The 25,857-nt window shown below is 32.2% G+C and overlaps 1 protein-coding gene across 1 annotated transcript in view; it reads left to right on the top strand.

Annotated features, from left to right (window-relative positions):
• The window catches only part of LOC134257603 (uncharacterized), a 29,944-nt gene extending 4,324 nt beyond the window's left edge, over positions 1-25,620 (top strand). The window contains exons 2-5 of the mRNA XM_062740190.1: positions 11,301-11,537; positions 12,064-12,282; positions 13,140-13,265; positions 25,187-25,620. Of these exons, the coding sequence (XP_062596174.1) occupies positions 11,301-11,537; positions 12,064-12,282; positions 13,140-13,265; positions 25,187-25,212 (608 nt within the window). The 3' untranslated portion in view covers positions 25,213-25,620. The remainder of the gene's footprint in view (positions 1-11,300; positions 11,538-12,063; positions 12,283-13,139; positions 13,266-25,186) is intronic.
• The last annotated feature ends 237 nt before the right edge of the window (positions 25,621-25,857 follow it).

Below are 25,857 nucleotides of genomic sequence, written 5' to 3'. Positions count from 1 at the left end.
ATTTAATAAAACATACTTAATAAGAATTTTATTCAGTCCACTCTACATAACATCAAAAGGTAATCTATTAACCTTGTAAAAAATTTTTCATTATGAATTGGAAATGTCACCTATTTTTGCTGATTTAGTATCTCAATTACATGTACATGCACTTGTATGCTTAATATGTAAGTTACTTGTTTAGTGTATATCCCGAAATGCTTTGATGCGGATTTATAACAAAACATATACATGTACATGTAAGAACATTGTGTCTTTCTTTTAATAAAGAATTTATCCATTTTGACCCTTTTTATGCTGGTGAAACAAAATGATTACTAAATAAAAGAAAACAAGGATAAAGATATCAAATTAACAAAGGTTCCAGGAGCTTTTATGCATGTCTATATTCATTTTGATTTTCCTGATAATTCTATTTTGTCAATGAAATTAGAATGATAGAAAAGATTTACCTTCATACAAACAGTTCATCACTGAGTATACATTTCCGTATTTATAGACAACGAGAAGAATATTGGATGAAGAAAAAAATTAGGAAGAGTCTTTCCCTATGGATGCAATGTGCATAGTATTTGGAATCTTTCTAGTCCATAGGGTAACGGTGTATATGTTATTGGGCTTTTAAACTATAAATAGAGATACAGGCATAGTACTGGGCATCGTTCTGACAATACCTAGTGGTTGAAATATTCTTCAAAAACACGTCTCAACCATTATTGAAATAAGGTTAACTATTGAAAAAAAAAATCAACAGTGTTTAAAAGAAAGGGCAATTCAAAACCATATAAGGTTGCAACCATCAGTGAAATAACCTTCTCCGTTGAAACAATAATTTCAATAAATATTTTAAATGCATTTAAAATTCTACACTAGATTAGAATCATTATTGAAATTTTTACTATTGGAATAAAGAAATCGATGGTATTTGTTAAAAATATATCAATAGTGACGGAAATAATGATTTCAATATTGATTAAAGACGTACAGCACTTTGGGGGATATAACTCAATTGAATGTTTGACGTTACGTAAATTTTTACGTTGGTAAAAAAGCGTCATGATGAAGAATACTACGATCCCGATGTATCAATCATTAAAGAAAATTGAGATATGGGGCTTGATTTAATTATGAGTACCATATTCAAACCATGATTAATTTTTTTATTAAACCGATTAAACTCCGTAAAAATTAAGACACAAAAGATTTTCCCCTGGTATTTATTTCATTTCATACATAATGAATTAAAAGCCAACTGTGGATTATAAATTATCATATTTTTGGAATATTGAAGACACACTATGAAAACATTGCAAAAATTAAAAAAAATTGGAATTTGTTCATTACTGATATATTAAGTAGGCATTAAAAACTTAATACATTGTTGCAAGGGAAACATTATATTAAACTTTCTGGGGTTCTTTTTAGAATTTGAGTTATGATGGTTGTTTGTTTTCAAAGGGTGTGAATTTATAATCGGTCAGCTGCAAAATGTTATTTATCAATATTCAGTTGTAAATGTGTGTTTTCATCTACATTTTTTCAAGTCATTCTTTCCTTTGACACAATATAAGGTATATTGCTGATTTTTAGCTGTAGCTGAATGTATTGTAATGAATCAAATTCAAAGAGGAGAAGAAGAAATCATGTAGGAATTTAAAATTTCCAACAGGATATTTTTCTCCCTTAGGAGCAAGTAAATAACTCAAAAGTGAAAAGATGTCCTACAGGAATTTCTGACTGAAAAAGAGAATCGAACAGGACTTCAAGAAATCCTATAGGATATATATTTCCTAAGGGATTTTTTCTCTCTCACATAGGAAATTGTATTCCTACAGGAGATGGAATTCCCCCACAGTAATTTAGTTTCCTCTAGGATTACTTAAATATCCCACAGAAAATTAAGAAATCCTGCAGGATTTTTGATAATATCCCTCAGGAATTTTATTTTTCTTATAGGAACTTTATTTTTCCAATAGGAATTTTTTGTTCAAAGGTGATAATCTCACCTGACAGGTGTGATTTACCTCTAACAAAGGTAGTTATGAACTCTGTGAGTGATGGTCTACCACTTGTAATACACGATTTTTATGGGGAATGAGAATTTGGCGGACGCCAAAATGCCACTTTTGGAGTGGCATAATTATCCGGCACAGTGTTAAATTTTGTTCCTGATCAAAGCGCATTTTTTTGTCTGAAAATTTAATTAACGTTGTTGTCACTTTCAACAATGACAGTATAAAATATACGTATAGAATTTCAATGTATGTATGAATTAATATATATCAAAATAGATGAAGAATTTAATGCTTGATATATTGAAGTTAATATGGACGAAGACGTAATTTTTATTTTATCTTTAGAAGCAAACAAGGAAAGGGTGAGGGTGGAAGGGGCTATCAAAAATTGCTTAAAAATTTACATTTAAATACACTTTACATATGAGAAGTCTTATGTATGTAAGTTTATATATTTTTAAAGCAAAAGCAATATTCCAATTTTTAATTATTTTTTTTTTAAATTTGTAGATTCATAGCATAGTAATCGACACAAGTCTGAAAGATGCGCGGGAATGTGATTTAGAGAGAAAGAAGGAAGGGTGCTATTATATCAAAACCGGTGGTACAAAAATTACACCAAAAATATGAAGATCATTTTCATTATCAGCTTTCTAAGGAAATTTTTTTACCAAAATTAAAGACGCTTTTTAAAAAAGAAAAAAAGAATAGATTGAAAAATACTCTATTTTCAAGAGTTATATATATTAATTTCTATTCAATTTGGCAATCAAAAAATTGGCCGATTTAGATATTTAGATAAGACGATAATTTAAACAAGTGAATTGACTCAAAAAAAAAAAAAAAATAAATAAATAAAATTTTGTATTACGAAGCATTAAGAAGTACACTTGATTAAGAAGTAATCTTGATTACTTAGCGTTAAACTTCGACCAACTTTTACTGCACATGGTATAAATTGTATAATATATGGTTTGCATTTTTGTTGATTGTCAAATATTTCCATTTCCAATTGTTTTCTCTATGATAAACACTACAAAAGTGAATCTTGTTACTTTCATGGTAATACCCTGTGGTATGTATATTTCTCTTTTACTGAAAGGTCAGGTGTCAACCTTCATGTATATCACTTGCGTATAAATATACTAGAGAAAAAATAGATGTTTTGTTTAATTGTTTCATACTAAGTAATTTGATATGATATATCTTTTTTTTATCTTCGGCTCTAAAGCAAGTCACTAGCGAAACGCTGTCCACTATCACCGAGGCCTCGCAAGACCGAAAACACCACTTCAATAAACATGATAAAGAGCCACGTGGAGAAATTGACATTGTCACATGGATCTGCACGTACTCCATCATCTGATACAGACATCGTCCCTCAGTCATTACCATCCGACTTCTTAAGCAACTCAAATTCTTCTGTTATTTTAACATCCATACAAATCTCTTTCCTTATGCTACGTTTACACTATGTTCCCGGCAGCCACGGCAGCCCCGTTTGCCCGAAACGTAGTGCGCCGTGAGATTTTGGTTATTTTCCCCTCTATATCCAAGTCTTGACAAGTTCTTTTGCGGTCTTCTACGGTCTTCTACGGAATCCGGGATGGGCCGTAGGAAGAAGTTGCCGTGGAGTGCCGGAGGCTCCACGGCGCACTACGGTTCTGCCACGTATGCCAGCACGTTCCCCCCAGGCCTCTTACGTTCTGATAGGTCCCCTCTCGTTTCTCGCGTTCTTATGAAGTTCTTATACGTTTCTCACGTTCTGTCAAGTCTTTCTACGTATGAAACATGGACGCCGGGAAACTATGGATCACGTTTGTACCAGAGAAGGTCTCCTAACCAGAAACAATCATTGTATCATGACCCTTCGAAGATAAAACATCATGAATTCCCAAGACGAAGATTTTATTTTCGCGTGTTTGCTGGGTGCATACCTAAAATCACTTCGTCAAAATGAAGAGAACTAGCAGCAGTTACAGAGAGGGAAGGCAGGAGTGCAGCAACTAGGAATGAGACGAATAAGACGGATGAGAAGGCGGAGATCCATATTGATCCATAATGAAACTTTTCTGCAGTGCCCGGCTTTTATATGCTTCCTCTCAGACCGCGTGCGCCGTGTCAGACCGTAGTAGAACGCAACGCACCGGGACCATAAACCGTAACATGCCGGGACGAACCGCGATTGAACGCGAGGAAACGGCTACCATACACCCTAGTTTGCCGTGAGGACCGTGATGAAACGTGGCAGAACGTGATAAAATGGACAACAACCGTGAACTAGCCGTGACAGAACGCGGACTAAACTCAGCAAAACGTCTCAAAACGTGAATGGACCGTGAGATGAATGGAAATATACATTCTCCCGTCCCACTGCGGACTGCCTCCAAGTTCTGTTACGGTCTATTACGTGCTGTCGCGTTTTGTTGGGTTTATTCCGTTTTACTACGACCTACTAAGTTTCACATCTGCAACGTGGCCGCCGTGGCAAATTTTTTGACTGTTTAAAAATCTGGCACGGCACTCACGGCAATCGCGACGAGTTACGTTTGCCCATCCCGTTGCCCCAAGTTTTCTCACGCCCGTCCCGTTTTTCCACGGTGGCCTGAAACGTGATTGCCGTGGCTGCCGGGAACATAGTGTAAACGTAGCATTACCATGCTGACCAATTCTCGTGTCATCAATTGCAATATTGCATTCAATATGGCGGTGGAGAAGTGACATAGTGCCTATATATGTTCATGCTTCCGACAACCTAAATCTAGGTCACATATATAATAAATGTTAAGAAGATTACTTTGATCATAATTAAAAATTCTTTTGTTGTTTATTTTATAAATGTTGATATTTGACTACTGTAACTAAATAATCAATGAATTTGTTTTGTGTTTTGCTGGACTATTTTTTTATAGTAAAATTTGACGTCATGGGGCCTTGTGCATTTCAAATCTACAAAATGTACTCAGTTAGATGGTATTTTTATTTATTTTAAGATGGTTATTTCAAGTAAAAATGGAAATATAAGGAATCACTGTCTAGTTTTGAGAGTATGCCAGGGACATTTACAATAGTAGGAAACATGGGATATTTTTAGCATAATGGGCTTTGCGTTAAAAAATATATATATACCAAATGAATGAAATCACAAACACTTAGACATATTTTTCTCAATGTTACTGTTTTTGCAAGTTGGTCAATTTGGTAAAGAGTGTTACAGAGTGTATGTTACACAAAATTTAAGGTATGCTCGCTGCTCCATCTTGACCTCAAAATCCATTTTTCGTCGTTATCAGATTTCCACAGCGTGCTTAATTGCAGCCCGGAGGACAGGTGTAACGTTGAATATTGACCCGAGTTGAAAATTGACACAAGGGTCATTTTTCAGCGTTGAATATTGAACTGGGGTCATTTTTCAGCGTTGAATATTGAACAGGGGTCATTTTTCAACGTTGAATATTGAGACCAAAGTCGTTGAATTTATACCCGGGGTCATTTTTCAACAGCTTGATATTTTTTTTCTTACACCTGATGAGGTCAACAAGTTGAAAATTGACCCTGTTGAATATTGACCCCACCTCAAACTTTTAACATTTTTGTTTTTTAGCTGTGAAGTTGTTTTACGAGATTTATCATGCAATATCACTTTATTTATATTTTGGTTTCAATTTTTTCTCTTTTCAAGAATAATAGAAGTAAACATACAGTATCACCCCTTGTATATATGTACATTTTGATCAGTGCACGATTTCAGTTAGCTTCAAGCATGACAACTTTATTTTTGAAAATACTTTCTAAAATCCATGGCATCCATAAATAACTACAAAACAACGAAAAGGGCATAAAACAAAAATCTTAAAAATCTGCTGTCTAGAAAGTGAGCCCTATATATATTGATCAGGCGGGTGGAACATCCCATCTAGTCAAATTCAGTATAAAAATAACAAAATTAATAGCCTAAAAATTAGAAATACATCGACCAAAATGATTCCAATGGTAGGTTATATTTGTGAAAAAGAGCAATATTATAGCGACCATAGCATGTAAGTAATGCTGACTTTAAAAAAATTGCTGAAATCCCTGTAACAATTAACTTATTTGACAGTAGCCTGTCTCGGCTTGAAAATTGATCGCTTTCGGACCATAACCTTGAGAGTGAGATTATTTTTATTCTAAAAAATTCTTATTTTATACAATGTGATTCCTATTTGATTACTTGTTATTTCTATTACATTATTTTTATTTGATAAATTGCTACTCCAATTACAGGAAATGTGACAATATGATTCATATATCATAAAATTTACATATTTTTCTCTCGAAAACACGCGTTTCCTATTCGATGTCATTAATATTTAATAAAACAATCGGTTGCTAGTCGCTAATTTTGTCATTCCTATTCAATAATTTTATTTTTTTTATTCGATAATTATTTGGTTTATATGCAATAAAGTTGTTGTTCGAAAACATACTAGCATCCATTTCTATTCAAAAAAATACGATTCCTATTCGATAAACTTCTCATCTTATTACATAATTTTATATCTATGATCTCTTATGTTTTTTTAATTCCTTTTCAATAATTGCCATGATTACATTCTGTGAAATATGACAAATTAAACTAGAATTGGTTGTAAACTCAATTAAATAGGAATGTAAAGCTTAACATTATTATCGAATATTTACATCCACTGAATATTTTCTTCTTTATTTCTTAAGAAAACCAATTGCGTTCATCACTGCATGAACTACATTAGGCATATCACCTGTACAGATTTCTTGATCAGTGGCCGTTCCATCAATGAAACGTACAAAGACGTTTGCATCATTAACACAATAATTAATATTTTTTTTCCTACTTAAAATGATAATTTAAACAGATTTAAATATAAACAATAAAATGTCTTTCTTTGTTTGTTTTTACTGGAATGAACGGACGCAGCTATTGCAGAAAAAATCTACATAACCCTATTTGAATAACTGCTATCACCTATTCGAATAGGTGATATTACCTGTTTGAGTTTCTTACAACAATCAATACTGAATGCTCCCTATAATATGTAGATTACCACTGGAATCAAGAAAATTCTGACTACCCAGTTTTCATGTGTTTTCTACGATTTTCTTGTTGTCTACATGACATATAAGTGAAATAAATTAATTTGTAAGCAAAAAAAACTACAGCTGTTCGACGGGAAAAGGTGAAATCACCAATTCGAACAGGTGATACGAGGGTCGTTCAATAAATAATGCAACATGTCATCTAAAAGTAAGAAAAAGTACGTAATACATATTCTTAATAGTTTCAATCCCTAACGGCATTCCCTGTTATCAGTTTCATGTGTCTTGAGTCTTTGAATCCATGAACAGAAATCCGCAGCATACTTATCTTTAGGGATACCCCAAAGACTCTGAGAAATATCATTTCCCATAGCATATCTGACATTGTAAAATCTTCCTTTGATTGTTTTCATGTGTTTTGGGGACGAAAAGATCTCACAGTGGCTACGATTAAACTAATATGGGTCATTTTAAAGTCCTTTTTACTTTCTTTTCTTCAATTTTTTTTTCTTTAAGAGAATATCCAACTGCGTTCTTAAGCACAGGAAAAATACCATGTTCACTGAATTTTGGACTTCCATTGCAAAAAATCTGTTCAACTTTCCTTTATGCTTTTTGAAGATAAAACTTACTATTGCTAGTCCTTCATTTGGATGCCTGTTCATGTTGTTATGGACCTCTTTAAATACATGAAAACAAATAAAACATGTTTGCAGCCATTGCTTCTCTTTATCTTAATTAAATGACAACATTTTCTTTGATTCCTCATTTTTTATCATTAATCATATTTTACGACTATAATAAGAGCACAAATGTTTCGTCATACATTAAGCAAGTTTATCAATTCTTCAATTTTTTAAAAATGTTTTTTAAGTAAACCGTATGCACATTTAACGAATATTCTCTCTTGGACAGTTGTGAGAAGATAGGGCACCTATCTGATTGAAATATTGTTATATCTTGTTCCTTTGTCCAAATTCTACAAAATGTTGTGACGATTTAATGTAAAGTATTTTAACAATGACTTTCCATGTTAATATAGCATTTTCAATTACATGTGGCACATAAAGTCGATATTTTGTGATGTCCCCACAAATCTCAATTGACCATATTGACTGTTATATTTGAACCCTTGCTTTTTTCTTCTGAATTATTGAATCCATCTGAAAAGTATACAGCCTTAAAGATTATTTTTTTTCACTTATAAAAATTTTTATCTTTAATATGAGGTTTGCGGCGATTTATGTAAAACGCGCGGTTTTCAAATAGGCACTTATTTTCATCTTCTTGGCGGAGATCATTTTTAAACTGTTTTCAGCTCAGTGTAGTGACCATGCTTACTTCAAAAATGAATTTCTTTGCGAAGACACTTTGAAAATTTGTGGGGTTTTCTGTGTTTACTAGATCTTAATTAGAACTTTTCAAATATGAAAAAATCAAATCAAATACCCCAACATGTATTATGATATACTGAGTATTGCATTACTTATTGAACGACCCTCGTATCACCTTTTCGAATTAGTGATATCACAAATTCAAATCAAATATGTGATATCATCTATTGGAACAGGTGATATCACTTAATATTCAAATAGGGGATATTACTTTTTGCAGTAAATACCAAAACGGGGCCTCATACCTTTGAATTGAATCACAGTAGTGAAAACCCAATCATAAATATGTGTTTTTATGATGTTGAATTTTGAACCGGTTTCATGATCAAAATTCCACGACCCGGCTCAGTTTTCAACGGATTAGGGTCTAAATTCAACACCTTTGGTCTCAGTATTCAACGTTGAAAAATGACCCACGGATCAATTTTCAACCCGGGTCAAAATTCAACGTTACACCGGGCTGCTCTATACATATAAGTTTAAGTGCTGATGTATGGGGGTTGGGGTGGGAGGAGTTATTTAAAATTAAAGGTTTTCTAAACATTGAAAAGATTGTTAATCAGAATGTTCTTTCCTTTAATAAATTACGAGATACATAACATATTTACTTACATAAATTGAATCTGTATAAATACATGTATATATGTTTTTCATATTTAATATATAAAGTTGCTTATCATTCACTATCAAAAAAACGACAGGTCCCCTTTTAAGAATATGTAGTTAATGCATGTGTCTAACTTTAATTTACATTTTATGCAGGCAACATTTACTTGTGGTATTGATCAAGTTTTTAATGGTATCGTTTTTGTTTAATTTTTAACCGACTAAAAGTTTTAAAAATATTCGCGACTATCGTTTCCATCAATTAAACGCATGCCTTTTCACACATATCGAATCGGTTTGATGATGAAGACTCATTTTCATTGTTTACTTTATATGTTTGATCGTTACATCAATGTTTTCTTGTTTTATAATGATCTCTGTATTTCTAATCAACATTATGTCAAATATAAATTTATAAAATACACACATAAATCGAATTATTTCGCACATATTATGGGTCCACCGGTAGCTTCAACACTGGTGTTACATATTTTCAATATCTGATTTCGTGACTGCGACTACTACATGTACCATTGACACATTTATATACCACTGGAGAGAAGAAATCAAATATTTGTAAAATATTTCTTGCTTTTATGATTCCTAAGTGTTTGTCAAATGTATATGCAAATTTTCACAAAATGAAAAATATACACAATGTCTCAATAATTTCCCTTGTGTGTATACATATGCATACGGCACAATATGTAGAAGGAACTATTTCATGTTTGTTTGATTGATTGATTGATTGTATGTTGTTTAAAATCCCTCTCGAGAATTTTTCACTCATTCGGAGACGCCACCACTTGCCGGTGGAGGGCTACAAATTTTGTCCTATGATCGGCACTCAGGGCCTTTGAGCAGTGAGGGATCTTTTTCATGCCAGCACCTACTGCGACACGGGGCCTCGGTTAATAAGGTCTCATCCGAATGACCGGTCTCCACGTCCAGCAGTGGGATTCGAACCCGCGACGTTAGGATTGTCTCCTTACTTTGCGACTCTAGAGCCGACGCTCTAACCACTGCGCCACGCAAGCGACATTTCATGTTTGAAAAATTCCTATTTTCAAATTACATGTAGATATACATGCATTAGGATTCGGAAGTAGATGATTCTGTTTAATTTTGGATCTTATATTTTGTAAAGCAATAATTGTGAATGCAGTCCTGTTGTCTGTTATGCTATTAATTTTTTTTTTAAGTAATGCTATAGTTACGTAAAATGCTAATCGGTTTTTAGATATCTTTCAACTCATCCGTGCTTTTTAAACTATTATGTTTTCCCTTCACCAACGTAAAAATAATGAATTGCATGTATCTGGTCTTACAAAAATTTTCCAGTCTAACAGATCATTTCACTTGTCATAGCAAATTTATGTATGACAGTGATATTTTCCGCAGGTTTTTTTTTTAAGAATCGTTGTTCTGTCTCTTTATTGCTGAAACAAATTGAAAGAAGTTGGGTTAAACCTTAGCGTTCCTTTCCTTTCGTCTTTGTTTACATCTCTATATTTAGACAATTGCGTCATTGTCAAACCAGATAGACAAGTTGTTGCTCCTAGGATGACCTAGCACTTTTTATAATGGAGCGTAGTGGAGTCTGCCGAGGATTGCCGAATGATAAATGACGGAAAACTGGGACTTTTTTATATTCGGAAATCACAATTTATGTGTCATTTCTCAGGAGAGATGACAAAATTATGCTATTTAAATTAAGCTAAATATATTTCTATTTCATTTACTTTCAAATCATTTATGAAAATTAGATCAATTCAGAAAAATGAGATGGACTATTTGTATTGCGGAAGTTTCTTCGAGTTTATATATAGACTGTTACGAGTTTGTTTTGAATATCACAGGGAAGTAAATTGGGCGACACAGAAACACCACGACGGCCGCTATATTATTCATTATAAAATTACTGCTCTAGAAACCGCATGACAATCTAGGGAATCTGAACATAGTTCATCTCCCAATTAATCCTTATTTACAGATCTAGCCTTGATATGCATGTATATTCATCGAGACAAGCGCTTACATGTAGCCTCCCAAGTCCTTCTGTTCATTTTTTTTATTATAACTAAATTATTCCTGTACATCATATCAATATTTTTTATGAATATCTAAATTTTCCAAAGAAATGAAATATCGAAAATTCAAATTATTATAGTTTTTTCGATATTTTCTTGATCTATGTAAAAAACTTTTTCTGTCTTTTTTTTTGAAGACCAGCTCATAAATACCAACCAAACGAAAGTTAAAAGCAGTTCTAGACTTCCATATGGATATGGAAAAGCATACAAAGCAAACCTATCTATTGACGGATATCGCAGTCAAGATGCTTTTTACTGTATGCACACAGATAGAAAAAAGTCAGAGGCTTGGTTACACATTGATCTTGGAGCCATTTTTAATTTGAAAAGTGTGAAAATATGGTACAGGGGCGATATATTTCGCAAAAACCGTAAGTCGTTTTAATTTATCCAACTAAATATACACATATACGTGTATAAAAAATCAATATATCTAATGTCTTATCCGGGTTTTAAATTTTTTTTGTCTTTCAAAATACTTAAAACGATATTAAACGTTCAGATAGCATCGTTTTTTCGTTTGATATAATTATTATTTAGATGATGCTAAAAATAAAACTTAAATTTGAGAAATTTTTTTATTCATGCGTAGTCTTTTATATTTTTCTTCCTAATTCGATCCAAGTTTCAAAGACTCTGGCATTTTAAATAGTCTTATAAATGCATGGATTGTACTCTCAACAGAATCTTATACACTGCAATGATTTAACTTACAGAGGGTATTGCACATTATTTTATGAATATTAAGGACATTTTATTTCAGAAATCTCAATTATTTATCTGTTGGTTATTATTTTCAAAAGAGAAGAACCAAAATTTCTTTAAAGTATTTGAAAGGAAGCATTTTTTTTTTTTACAGTTTATGCAATCTCAATTATTTTCAATTGCACATTTTAGGTCCTTCGACTTTTAGACTTAATGGATTTTCCATTCTTGCATCTCGAATGCCAGAAATAGATAAAAAGGACACATGCTATCAAGATGCGGGGAATGTGTCTCTAGATACGGTGATTGAAATCAACTGTACAAGTGTAGCGCAATATGTAACGATTTATAATGACAAGAAGAACGATCCAAATGGTGTCATGCTAGAAATTTGTGAAGTTGAGATTTACGGTATGAATTTTCGGTACTGTTAAAAAGTTTACAAATATAAAAAAAATTGTTGCTTCTATTAAGCCCCAATTTTTTTTCACAGGCAATATTTTTTTCTATTCAGATGAAAGTTTTGTAAAGGAAAAGGTTTGTTTGTTTTTAGTTTTTTGTTTTTTATATTCTGTTTTTCTTTTTTTTTTTTTTTTTTTTTTTTGTTTTGTTTTTTTTTTTTTTTTTTTTTTTTTTTTTTTGGGGGGGGGGTTGTTTTTTTTTTTTTTTTTTTTTTTTTTGGATTGTGCAAAAGTTCATCCCAAGAATAGAAATTTTTTGATTATGTTCCTTAAGGACAGATGATACAAACAATTTTTTTCTTAGAAAAAGATTAAATATCAAGTCACAAGTTTAGAAGTGGATGGTTCTTATATTTTGTTCTTCTAAGAACTGGAATATGAAAAACACTTGGAAAATATTAGTAATATTTCAATGAAAAAACAAATACATGTATAGACAAATCATATTTAGTAAAGGTTTACAGGTGAAAACAAATTTCAGAATATGTTATCTTGGTGCTTAAAGTGTACATGCAATATAAATTTTAGAAAAATATACCAAGCCAGGTGAATTTTATTTGGAAAAGCTAAATTTTAAAAATCACCCTATGTGATATTGATATTTTTTTTCATTTTGTTCCTCCTCTAAAAATTCACCCGGCTTGGTATATTTTTCTAAAGTTTAAACATTAAAACACAAAGACACACAATTTGGTTTTATTTATGAAAAAAAAAATAAAATAAAAAAATCCTCACTATGATGGTAATGTGTCATACGAAGTACAATGCATCAACAGTCAGGGTGACTTTTCAAATTGTTCATTATAGGTTGTCCACGTTTTAAATATGGCGAGAAATGCGCATCATGTGACATGTGTAGAAATGATTGCGACATAACGGGGCAGTGTGATGAGTACGGTTGTAGAGAGGGTTATCTTCCACCATTTTGCAAAGGTAACTTACATGTACTTGAATAATGCATAAATACCAGAATTTGTACCATCGAAAACAATCAATACTGAACCACTTCAATGATATTCCTCTGCTTTTATATATTGAAAATATGCAACTTCTCAAAGGAGTATGGAACTGACAAATTTGAACCTTCTGAGCAAATCCGATCGATATATTTCTATCTTGAGTCTCGTCTGATTTCTACAGCAATTTCTTTGCTATTTATGTTCCCCAAACGGAGTTTGGGAACATATTTTTTTACTCTGTTTCTTCTTCTTATTATTAAGGTCTTCCATCTTCAGCGGAAGACCTTCTTGTTATTCGTTTGTTTCTTTTCCACTGATTTTCTTCTTATTTTTTTCTTACCGATTTTGTGCACGCGATTTCTCAAAAACGGCTCGTTAGAATTTTATGAAACTTTCAGGTCTGATAGAACATCAGAAAGTCTCGATACCCTTTTTTTATTTTGATGACGTCACTTCCGGTTCGGAGATTTTCGCAGTTTTGTGATTTTTAAGGGTCAGTTTGTCCGTCGCTCTTCCTAAAAACCGCTCATCACAGGAAGATGAAACCTATTCAGGAGGATAGAGCAACATATGTAGATTTGCATTGTGTTGTTAACTTCCACCGGTAGTACTGCACGTTAACGCTCGGTATGGACTGAAAAAAGTCATATTGAGCTTTTCAAAATTTCTAACACTTTTTCTATTATATCATTTTACTTGTAAATATTTTGTCTAAACATATAGAACAAAAGTTGTGAAGAATTGTAAGATCTTTCAATTGATATCTCGAAAAAAGGGCTGACCCTTAAAAAAAAAGGGATATAGAGGGGCCAAATTTTTTTAATTGATATCTCAAAAAGTATTGAGAATTTGTAATTCGTCAAAGAAACAAAGTTGTTCAGAATGTCAAGCTTTATCTAAAGGGGTCGTCAAAATATGTGTGGCGACGTCACTTCCGGTAAAACCGGAAGTAGTCAAAAATTGCATATTTTTGCCGTTTTTGACAAGTTTTTGGGTTACATATGTCACTCAAAGCTTAAATCTTAATTTTCTGTCCGTCGACGTCACTTCCGGTCAAACCGGATGTAGCAAAAAATGGCTTGACATTGTAATAATTAATATAGATTTGGAGGATTAAACCATTTTTAGACTTCATTACTAATGGACGGAAGACCTACTCGTAGCTTTGCAACGAGCTCGGCTCTAGTAATTATTTTTTTTTTCTTATTTCTTCTCTGGTATTTTTTTTGTCCGCGAGTCTTCTCAGAAACTGTTCACCCAACTGAGCTAAAACCTTTTTAGGATTAATAGGTGTGTAGTGTAGGTGTGCGGAACGAAGGTCATTTTGCGCGCATACGCATGCACGTGCGTGCGCGTGAAATGAGTGAATTGACTGATATATTTAATATGTATGTAACTTCTACATTTTTTGATGAAATGTTTTGAAACTCATTATATAAGGATATATAAGATGTATAGATATGATGACATGGTCAAATTTTCATGAACTCACGCGCATGCACGTGCGCTTTGCTCTGATTGGCTGAAACAAAAACCTCAATATCTTTTTTGTTTTTCGATGAAATGCTTTGAAATTTATAACATAGTCAAACATTAGCATACCCTACAATATGATATATAAAAATTTTCGTGAAATCGCGTGCATGCACGTGTGCTGCAATCTGATTGGCTGAAACTTTAAATGACTATAACTCCCTTGGTTTCAAACCAAACATGATGGGATTAGATCATAGAAAGACATAAAGGACTCCTACAAGATGGTATGGTCAACATTTACATGCATGCACGTGCGTGCACGTGCGCTTTGCTTTGATTGGCTGAAACAAAAATCTCAATATCTTTTCCGTTTTCTGACAAAATGCTTTGAAATTTAAAACATAGGCATACTTTAAGAACTTGAATTTAATGTCTTCATCACTATTTTATTAAGATGTTTTCTCTACATTACGTATTTAATTGACACTAACGTATATTTGTATGCAAGTACATCGGAGGGTAATGTCGGGGGTCTTAATAAATCGATCTAGTGCAAGGGCATACACTCTATGGATCAAAGTAATCTTTTACATTTCAACTTTAGAACTTTTGAGGTGTTTGAAAAGTGCTGCGATCCTGATGAAATCTTAAAAAAACAAATTAATTATATATATATATATGTAATTATTAATCATAATAACAATTATCCGATATAAATAATGTACTAAAAATAATCGCCATCCCGATTAGGAATACATAAGTAAATGTACTGCGAATTGAATTCCAATTTGGGCATTGTAAACAGTAACAGTGATGATCGTGCGCGGCCATCAAAATGACGAAGAAGCGCAGATTTCATTCTGACGCATTATGTCAGCGTGACAAAGAAAAGAGGATGGGCTAGGGTCTATTTAAATGCTCGTGGAACAGGACGTTTGTCAGATAACTCAACCATCGCTATATTATAGTCGACGATGACGGGACGTCAACAAAAATGACTTGTACAGGTTTGTACCTAATACTCATTAATGCTCGTATTAGGTTATTTAATGTCAGGTTAACATAACCAAGAATGTTTGGCTAACCACAGTGTGTCACCCACAATAGTTTTTTTTCTTGTTTTAAAAAGCCAATTTACAGGGAGCCCAAAAATAATCTTTGCAATACAGTGTCACCATGCAAATATAATTTTTTATTGAGTCAAATGCTGATTAACTTCTTTCATACTTATTGATGGTCTAATTTTCATACACTAAATTAACGACGTATGTTCCCCATAATGAGAAACCACTTGATGCTTTTTTTAATTAATTAAAGCTGAAGGGGCAATTTATATATGTTTAATAGTTTTTTAGGACTTTTCTAAGTGTACCTGCCTAAAGTATATCTTTAATCTAGACTTTCCAAATTTTGCAAACATTCAATCTTGAGAGAAGGTATCAGATGAGACAAGTGCATCGAAACCAACCTTTCATTGCAGAGGAGGAAGGAGAGTTGTGGTACTTGGCGCATTGGTTGATGCGCTGAAAGCATGTACGAAATGAAGAATGCCATGACAAATTTCACATTCGGATAATATCAAGTCTTACGAACTATCTGCAAATCCAAAGGTAAATTTAATGTTAATAAACATTTCTGAATCATTTGATTTACATTCCTAACACTGACAGTGAGGTCATGCTTACAAATTAACACCACGTGTATAATAATAGTTGTAAACCTTCCAAAAGCATTTCCATTTATTGTATCACCCAAAGAATAATAAAGGTATATCAAATTAAAAATACCATTTGCAGACAATGAACCCAAACATTCAAGCATAGCAATTTTGTTTGAAAGTTAATGTCGCCTCATCAAAAAACACTAAAGCCAGCTCTGTATTGTTTTTAAAACTCATTTTATTAAAACACAAATCACTGCAATTATTAGACTTCATAGCTCCAAAACCATATGCTTCTATGATGTTTCTTCTGTTGTAGTTTTATTTTTTTTTGTTTGAAAAGATATAATGTTTCTTTTCGTCTTATGTATTTCTTGTAGATATCCTGTACCGATACTGGAAGTTTCATCTAAAATCAGTACCAACGGGAAAGATGCATGGCAAAGTTTTGGCTGTTAACACTATAGATGAACAGCTGGTATATGTTTGCTTTTCCTTCTCCGACTCAGAGATCTATTATCATAAATTATAGGCTTAATTGTCCCTATATTAAAAATGACCTTTTGCACAGAAATCTGTATCCTAATCAAAAATAACATCCTAGATGTAAGAGATGTGCGTATAGATAAACGTTCGACGTAATTTCTCAGTGACGTCATAAAGGGTTGACACGCGTTCAGTGGATTACATACATGCCGTTGGGTTTGAAAAATTACGCATTTCACACGTCAAAAGTCAAAATCAGGCAAATCTAAAGTATTGATAAGTCACAAATGTAAATATAATTAATAAAGTATCATTTTTTGAGTTTTATTGAGATGTAAAACGGGTTGGCACATGATCAAATCTTCCATTAAGCCCTTCGGGCTTTATGGGATTTGATCACGTTACCAACCCGTTTAACATCTCAATAAAACTCAGAAATGACACCTTATTTCTTAAAAAATTTGGCTGAATTTAAGCAGATAGGTCGAAGTTATATAAAATATTCAGAAGGGAACTTCAAATAGGGGTATATGATGTAAATGTTTAGATATTTCGAAAAATGTGTCAATTTTAAGTTAAAATTTGTTGGGTTTTTTTTTTTTGAACTTTAGGAAAATATTTACTTTATGTGTCATAATTCGTCATAATAATTCTTAAAAAAAAACAAATATATATTTCAGAACAAGCCTAACACATTTCACTGCAAAAATAGCCTTTTGTGCAATCAAAAATTAACAGTACTACAGTGTTTATATACCATGTAGTTCAAAAGGGAAAAAAATGATAATTTAAAAAAAAAATCCGACAAAAAATAAAGTTCCTGGCTTATTCCTACGAATGAAATTTAATTGCGGTTTTTGCAATGGATATAGTTTATTTTGCATTGTAGAATCTTAATCTTATGTTGAAATTTAAAAATAATGTGGAATTATAGAATTAATTAAAGGTCCAGACCAAAATTTACTCAAAGGCACAGGATTGAACGTCTGGAACATGGATGTGTCTAATCAGAGTGCTGCAGAAACGGTCAAATTATATTTTGAGACACATTCACCCTTAACAGTGATTCGTAGCATGAAAAAAAAAGACATCCATTGCACACTAAGTTTACAAAAAAGCAGGTTCGTAGTCTCGATATATCGCTTTCACTTAGGGAAACAAACCGTTTTGCATCCATATTGCCGCCTGTCGCATTGGGACGTCAATTTTGAAGCTCCATGCGGGGCACGTGAATAAAGTTTATTGGTGATGTTTGGTGGGTAAATGTCAAGTCAGTTTTGTTCCTGGTGGGTAGGTCACGTGGCATATTAGCAATGTAATGTGTGTACATTGTAGATAGCATAACATCGTTTAATACGGTATTGCTATCAGCCAATGAAGTTTGAAGATTTTTTTCAGAGGCAGGATAAATACATGTATCTTTTTGTTTTTTTTGTATTTATGTCTACGTTGAGCAGATTGTGAGGTCATCAACACAGTGAAATTCATCACATGTATTTCTGTAATTCAGATTTCGGCTGGGACAATGGATTGACTTTTGCTCCCAAAAGCTTATCTGGGTACATGCTATCGGATCTACAGGTCCCGGAGGAACAATAGTTCATCATAGTGGAGTATTTGAAAACAACAGATTTAAAACTAGAGGTACTGTGAGCAATGAGATCACTAAATTATAACCCGTCCCCCCATATGAATATATTAGGACTGTCCATCTTTAAATGTGGAAAACCCAAAATACGAGGGTTGTCCGTAAAGTTCTTGGACAACATTGATAATTAAGGACAAACATTGACAAAATATTTGAAACTAATATTTTTATTAAATTCATGTTTCATTTTATAAATATGCAAGTTTTCAACAAAGACAAAGCACAAATATTTATAATTTTATCAGATACAAAAAAGACACACTCATACCCGGAGCACTAAAACGAAAATTCTTGACGTACCGACGTCAAAAGCTAATCACGAGCATGCAGTAGTAACTTTTCTCAACATAGTCAGCGTTTAACTCAATACATTTCTTATGTCGTTTTGACCAGTCATAAAAATATGCACAAAATGTTTAGGTTTCATTCTTTAAATAATATTTAACAATGCCTGTCTCATATCCTGCAATCATCCAACCATTCATTTCATTTACGGAAATACGGCATGTTTACGTTACATAATTCATGTTTTACAGCACTGCAATCTCGGAATAATAGTTTTCCTTCACGCCTGTCATTCTGTAATCTGTTCATTCCGTCCGAAAATATTATAGGATACTTAAAACTAGTGAACGACTTCTTTTACTATGTTTTCTCGATTGTTTACAGAATGTATTGGTCTCTGTAGGTGTAAACGCAGAATTTTATCACAGTTCACTGCTCCACCTATTCTGAAAACGTCTCTTTTTTGAACGATTCCGATCCTGTCTTAATAAATTCTAACGCTGATTGCTCAGCCATTTTGAAACTTTGAACGTTCAAATTTTGCAGGTTTGACGTAATAACTTCTGTCAACCTCATAATGTAAAATTCTTTCAGATTTCCCAAGAACTTATTAAAATACAAATGAAATTTAAAAAGTGATAAATATTTTTTAATTAAGATTTTGCGGTGCTCCGGATCTCCATTCAAAGTCTAATTATGGAGCCATAATTGTAATTAAACATTTGGAATTTAATAAATTTTTACATTATTCAATTCACATTAAGTAATGGATTAGAAATATGCCAATAATAAATATCAATGACTCAACTTTTATTAAATTTTTGTCTTGTCCACGAATTTTACGGACAACCCTCGTATTTGTCGGATCGAAAAATAAAATAGGAGGTACACAATTGCAATATGTAATAAAGATTCTGTGAAAGGTTCATCAAATTTCATTTAGTGGTATGGGAGGAGTTGCGGATGAGAGATGGGTACCCCAACATGTAACAGACGGACGGATCAGACGGACGAACGGACATAACGATTACTATATAACCTCCCGCTTTTCAAGCGGGGGTATAACGACTACTTGTGCAACATCCCCGGACGTAAACACAAATATTAGAAAAGTTCGCCTACAAGTTCTCCTGTAAGCGCGCTATTTCAATGAAACCGGTCAAAGTCTCCAAATAGAAACTTAGCATATTTTCCAATAAATATACAAAGATTTGATGTTTTCCGGTGAGCCTTTAAAAATATACAACTATTTTATTTTGATGAAACATGCTTCACGGAGAATGCTTCATTTTCGCACGTTTACATTACATTTATTGAATTTAAAAATTACACAGTTGTAGCACACAAAGATTTATGATATTTTTCCTGTCAATACAGAATTCATGAAACGTCACTTGGTCAAATTTTGAATTAGACTGGAGTGTAAATGACTATTTCATAACATGGAGCACCGAGATACTAAAAACCATGTGTGAAGACAGGAAAATATCTAAAAATAGACTTAAATGCTTTTAGATGCTACTAGAAATTGCCTACATGTACAAGGGACAAAAGTATTCAAAAGGTAGAAGCTTTATAAGAATCATGGAAGGATTAACATTTTCAATGATCAACACCTGCGATATCTCAATACCCCACTTACTGCATGGACGTTGTGTTTATGGGTTTTGGCATTGTTTTTTTTATATATGATCACTTAAATGCGCTGACATTTATTATAAGTTCTCACTAATATCCTAAACCACATAAAAGACATTATAGTAGAAAAGTTAATTGTCTTGACATAGCTATTTTGATTTTAAGTAGAGAAAAAGAAAAGTATAAAGATTGAAAGATATTTAGAAGCATGAAAAACTTTAATGCGTTTGATATCTGTAAGACAAGTCACTTAACGCCAAGTGGTTGCTCCGTGAATCCTATGACGGCATAGTAATAATTTTTGTAAATTTCCAAAATTTTAATAAATCGTAAATGGACCTGATTTTTCTTTTTACATACATTTAAACAAAAGATAGGATTTAATTAGACATAGGTCATACTTCACAGCACACAATGGATTTTCCGTGAACCAATGTGTCTGCAAACGTTTTCTAACAACCCAAGAATTTACATTTGATGTAATTTTCTACAAACAATGTATATGCCATTTGTGAAATTGATTTCACAAACATTTTCTCGTATACTCAGGCGTGGAAATATACACAGGGAAACGTGCACCAACGTGACGTTACAATAAAAATTCAAAGACATTAATAAAAAATGTTACGATATAATAGGACAGACAAAAATTTAAATTTCGTGTATATTTTTGATGCGTTTAAACATGTAAAATGTAAATTACACAGACTTGCACGTAGGAATATTTTTTCATGAACCGCGCTTTATGCCTACGTGAAAAGTCTGTGTGATATATACAGTACCCGCATCGTTATTCTTTACAGGATACACGATACGATAGGATACACGCACGATACGATAGGATACACGCACGATACGATAGGATACACGCACGATAGGACAGGATACACGCACGATAGGATAAACGCAAAACACAATAAACGCAAAACACGATACACGCAAAACACGATAAACGCAAAACACGATAGACCTGATAAACGATCTTCACGATAGGATGAACGCAAAACCCGATAGGATTGTTTCAAAATGCGGAACGTTTTCTGACAAGACGAAAAGATTATTTTAAATTAAATTCAAAGATAAAAGATTATTTAAATTAAATTATTTTTTTAATTTAAATACTTGCAAAGCTTCAAATCTAAACTATAAAGTACATTAAATTATTATAAGAAGAACTTGAGATCTATGTGGTAATTTTACAAAAGTTGTTTATTTATATAAAAAATGACAGTGACTAAATGGATTATTATAATTATGAAATGGAGACTGTATTTTTTTTATTTCTTCTCAAGGGTGTAAATTTTGAAACTCTATCAACAGATTTATTATTTATGAAAAAATATACATTTGAATTTTATATCTAATAAATTTATCTACAAGTACCAAGTTATTTCACGGAAGAAGTTTACGCAATAAATTAAATATTTGTATTTAATGTCTAATTTAAAAGCTTACAATCTGCAATGTATCCAAAAATCGCAATTAAATATTAATATCTTAGAAAAAAAATACAAGTAGAAGACCGGCCGAAAGAAGGTTCGAAGAAAACGGCTTTAACAAAATTAATAAATTTAACATGATAAATCTATCAAGAACTAAACAGTTCAAGAAAATTAATTTCCTGAATAGAAATCTAAAGAATTGTTAAAATAATTGCGCTCTGCATTAATACATGTAAACAGTGTCATAAGAATATGAATCTGCTACAACTGCACATGTACGTTTATTACGCTAATCTCTGACTTATGTACATGTAAACATTTATATATCAGATACTTAAAACCTCCTACTTATTAACGAACATTGAATGGTTAAATACTTTTTTCTTTACAATACAAAACAGAAAAATTAATTAGCAAATATTAAAAGAGTGAAATGCGACTTTTCCGACTAAATAATTATAAATCATTGCTATTAAACTCTGTGTGTACTGTTTCTATTAATAACAAAAAATAGGTTTAATTCGGCAAATGAATTATTAAACCTTAAAATTATTTTAGACTGACCCGGTAATCTCATATGAGGCATATTTGAAGGCCGGGATGTTAAAATTCGATAAACAAGATCTAACCAAATAGCCAAATATAATATTGAATTCTAAAATAAAGTTATATACGTATGGAATGAAATCGATTAATACTATATAAAATGATTGTGTGTATTTACTAGTCTTGCATGGTCACGGCGGAATCAGACGACTTCTTTTGTTTTATTTTTATCAAAGATACCGTAAAAAAAAATGCGAGCTAATTTTCATAGACTACATATGTGTTCCTTATGATCAGCTGGCAAACTGTCACAACTTTAGAATAAAAACTTGTGGTGATCTGATTGAATCAGAAAAATTACAAAATTGTCTTGGATCCAGATGTCGTGTTCCAGACCATGACCTCTTCATCTAAAATCATCTGGATCAATGTCTTATGTTTTATTATACAGTGGCTGGAACGTTATTGTTGACAACTTACACGCACGATCACGTTACACGAACGATTCCGCACGATTAACGCACGATTTAACCTGTTACACGAACGATCTTTCACGTTCACGATTCTACACGTTACACGATCTTACACGATTGTTAACGCAAACGCACGATTCTTCACTCAAAATAGTTCAAAATATTTAGGAATCAATATTTTCAAAACGAAATACGACTTAATACTTATTTAAGATTTCAAAGAATTATCAATATTATTTCATAGACTTTGAAGAAAGAAACGGAAAATGATATTTCTGTAACTAAATATATGCAAGACTTAATATTTTAGATAAAAAATAATTATTTCTAAGGTAATTCTCCGATAAAAAATAACGGATTTTGTTCGTTCTGTTGGACGATGTACATGTATGTGTGTCGTATAATTTGATTGAATTGGATATCATGATATGCAGAAAGGGGGATACGATTGAACAAAAATGGCAGCATGGAATGACTTCAATTATAATTACAAATGTTATCCTTATGTTTCCAATGATTCAATGTCTGATAAACTTGCCAATTATTCAACTTTTTTATTTGCAGAAATTTTAAATTAATTAATTACAAATAAGCTCAAGAGATAAACACAGATAATCAAAACTCCCGAGAATCATGCCGTGTCCATGTATATTTGTCGACTAACTAGTTATGTAAGCATTGAGAAATGTTTATTTCTTTGTAAAAAAAAAATATATTTATTTTCAATGAACTGATTTCAAGATTATCTTGACCACAATAAGAAGTAAATAATAATTAAAATCAGATTTTTCAAAAAGGCGTTAAAGATCTAAGTACGGTTTATCACAATATTGATCGCGCTATTTGACAAGAACTGAATATTGTACGACTTACTATATTGCTTGTTTACGGGCGATAATTAGTTCGTTCTGCGTATTATTATGTAAATTGCGCTTTTTCATTTTATTTGGATTTTAATTAATAAATTAAGAAAAACAAGCAAGGGAAATGCTTATTTTACAAATAACATTCCGATAAAAACTTACAAAGCGAAACTTACACGATACTAAACGCACGATCTCGCACGATTAAAAACGCACACGATTGAGTCTGATACACGAACGATCTTGCACGTTAAACGAACGATCACTCACGATACACGAACGATTCTACACGATTGGTTTGTCAACAATAACGTTCCAGCCACTGTATCTCTAACATCAAAACTTTTAATAATTGTGCATACATGCAGATCAGAGGCGTAAACATATTCCTAACGTTATCAGACGATAAACAAGGAAAAACAGATTGCATGAAAAAATATACATATCAATATCCTGCTTATTTTTTATCTATTTGCTTTTTGTGTACGCGAACATCGTAGCTTACCACAAATCATTCTCCGGTAACTCTGCTTCATTTAAGAAAATCATATAAATAGTATTTAATTTTGACAAAATAATTAATACAATTCGATAATTAAAAAAAAATAGACCTGGTGATCGATCTACTTATAATTTCATTTCCGCAAAATAGAGTTACTGTTTAAATGTTGACAATCACTCTCTGATTTACCATGTTATAATTATCTTATTTATTTATTTATTTATTAATAAATCAATTTATTCATTCATGAAATACGCTATCAATTTTTCTCCTACGCTTTAATATTTCTTATATTGATGAAAAAGAAAGGGATAAAACTTTATTTTCTCTTTTTTGGTTGAATTAATCTTATTTTTATTAACAAAACGAAGAAGAAACTCGGAATAGCTCAGTAGTTTCTGTGTTTAGTAAAGATAAAAAGCGAGGGTTTCCGAATATTCACGATAAACGCAAAACACAATACACGATAGAACATGATAAACGATCTACACGATAAACGCAAAACACGATAAACGGAAAACACGATAGAAAACGCAAAACCTGATAAACGGAAAACACGATACGATAGGATACGATAGGATACACGCACGATACGATAGGATAAACGCACGATAGAACACGATAGAATTGTAAAGAATAACGATGCGGGTACTGTACACACCAATATCTGACACAAAAGTTAAAAACAGTCCTTTATTGTAAACATTGACATTTTGTCACACTGAAATGCTGAATCGGCGCAAATGCTAATGACGCAATAATGCATCGATTTGATTGATTGAAATTTACACACCCATATAAGAAATGGATCAGTGTTATAAGGGCTATTGCAGCTGCTTTATTTGCTTTAAGGAATATTTCTTCTTTTATTTTCAGCCTGCAATGATTGCTGGTATGGTTGAGAATGTAAAGAACTTTTACTGTTGAGCCAACAGACCGTGCCATCACGTGACCGGATCTTGTGTTGGACTTTGCGAACCTGGATATTTGAGAGATAAATTAAAGATACCTTTTTAATTGAACAACGTGCGAATCAGAGGGAAATGATTGAATTGCTGAGAGGATTATTTACCTATAAAAGAAAAAAGTGAAACTTAAAGAAAAGAACTCATCTCCAACTGAATTGAAATTAGATAAATATTCTAAAATAACGAAAACGCTACCTTCATTAAGTATTTTTGAAGTGCTTAATATACATTTTTCTTAATTTAGAAGAAGAGTTTTTGTTCCATCATATTTATTCACATTTCTTATTTTGTTTTAGTGTAAAATAAATTTGTACAAATCGTTATGCCTTTCGTTATGCGTGTATGTTAGGTACCGATATTTGTGAAAACAGAATATAGTAGGATTATTGAACTTCGAGCTTGCGAGTGCATTTGTACAGTCAACAAGTGCCAATTTTCACCAATATAAGTTCAATTACTTCTTTTTTATATAGCTTAAAAGTTTCCTCATAATTTATATTGAATTATTCCAACTAAAAGAAACACAAATTAGTGACTTTTTAGTGTCCGTATTCAAATTAACGTCTGTCCTGTACGTAT

The sequence above is a fragment of the Saccostrea cucullata genome, unplaced genomic scaffold (genome assembly GCF_032062105.1).
Source record: "Saccostrea cucullata isolate Sc308-1 unplaced genomic scaffold, CSIRO_AGI_Scuc_v1 ctg984, whole genome shotgun sequence".
Taxonomy (NCBI): Eukaryota; Metazoa; Mollusca; class Bivalvia; order Ostreida; family Ostreidae; genus Saccostrea; species Saccostrea cuccullata.
The sequence above is the reverse complement of the archived record's forward strand: the minus strand, read 5'-3'. Positions and strand labels throughout refer to the sequence as shown.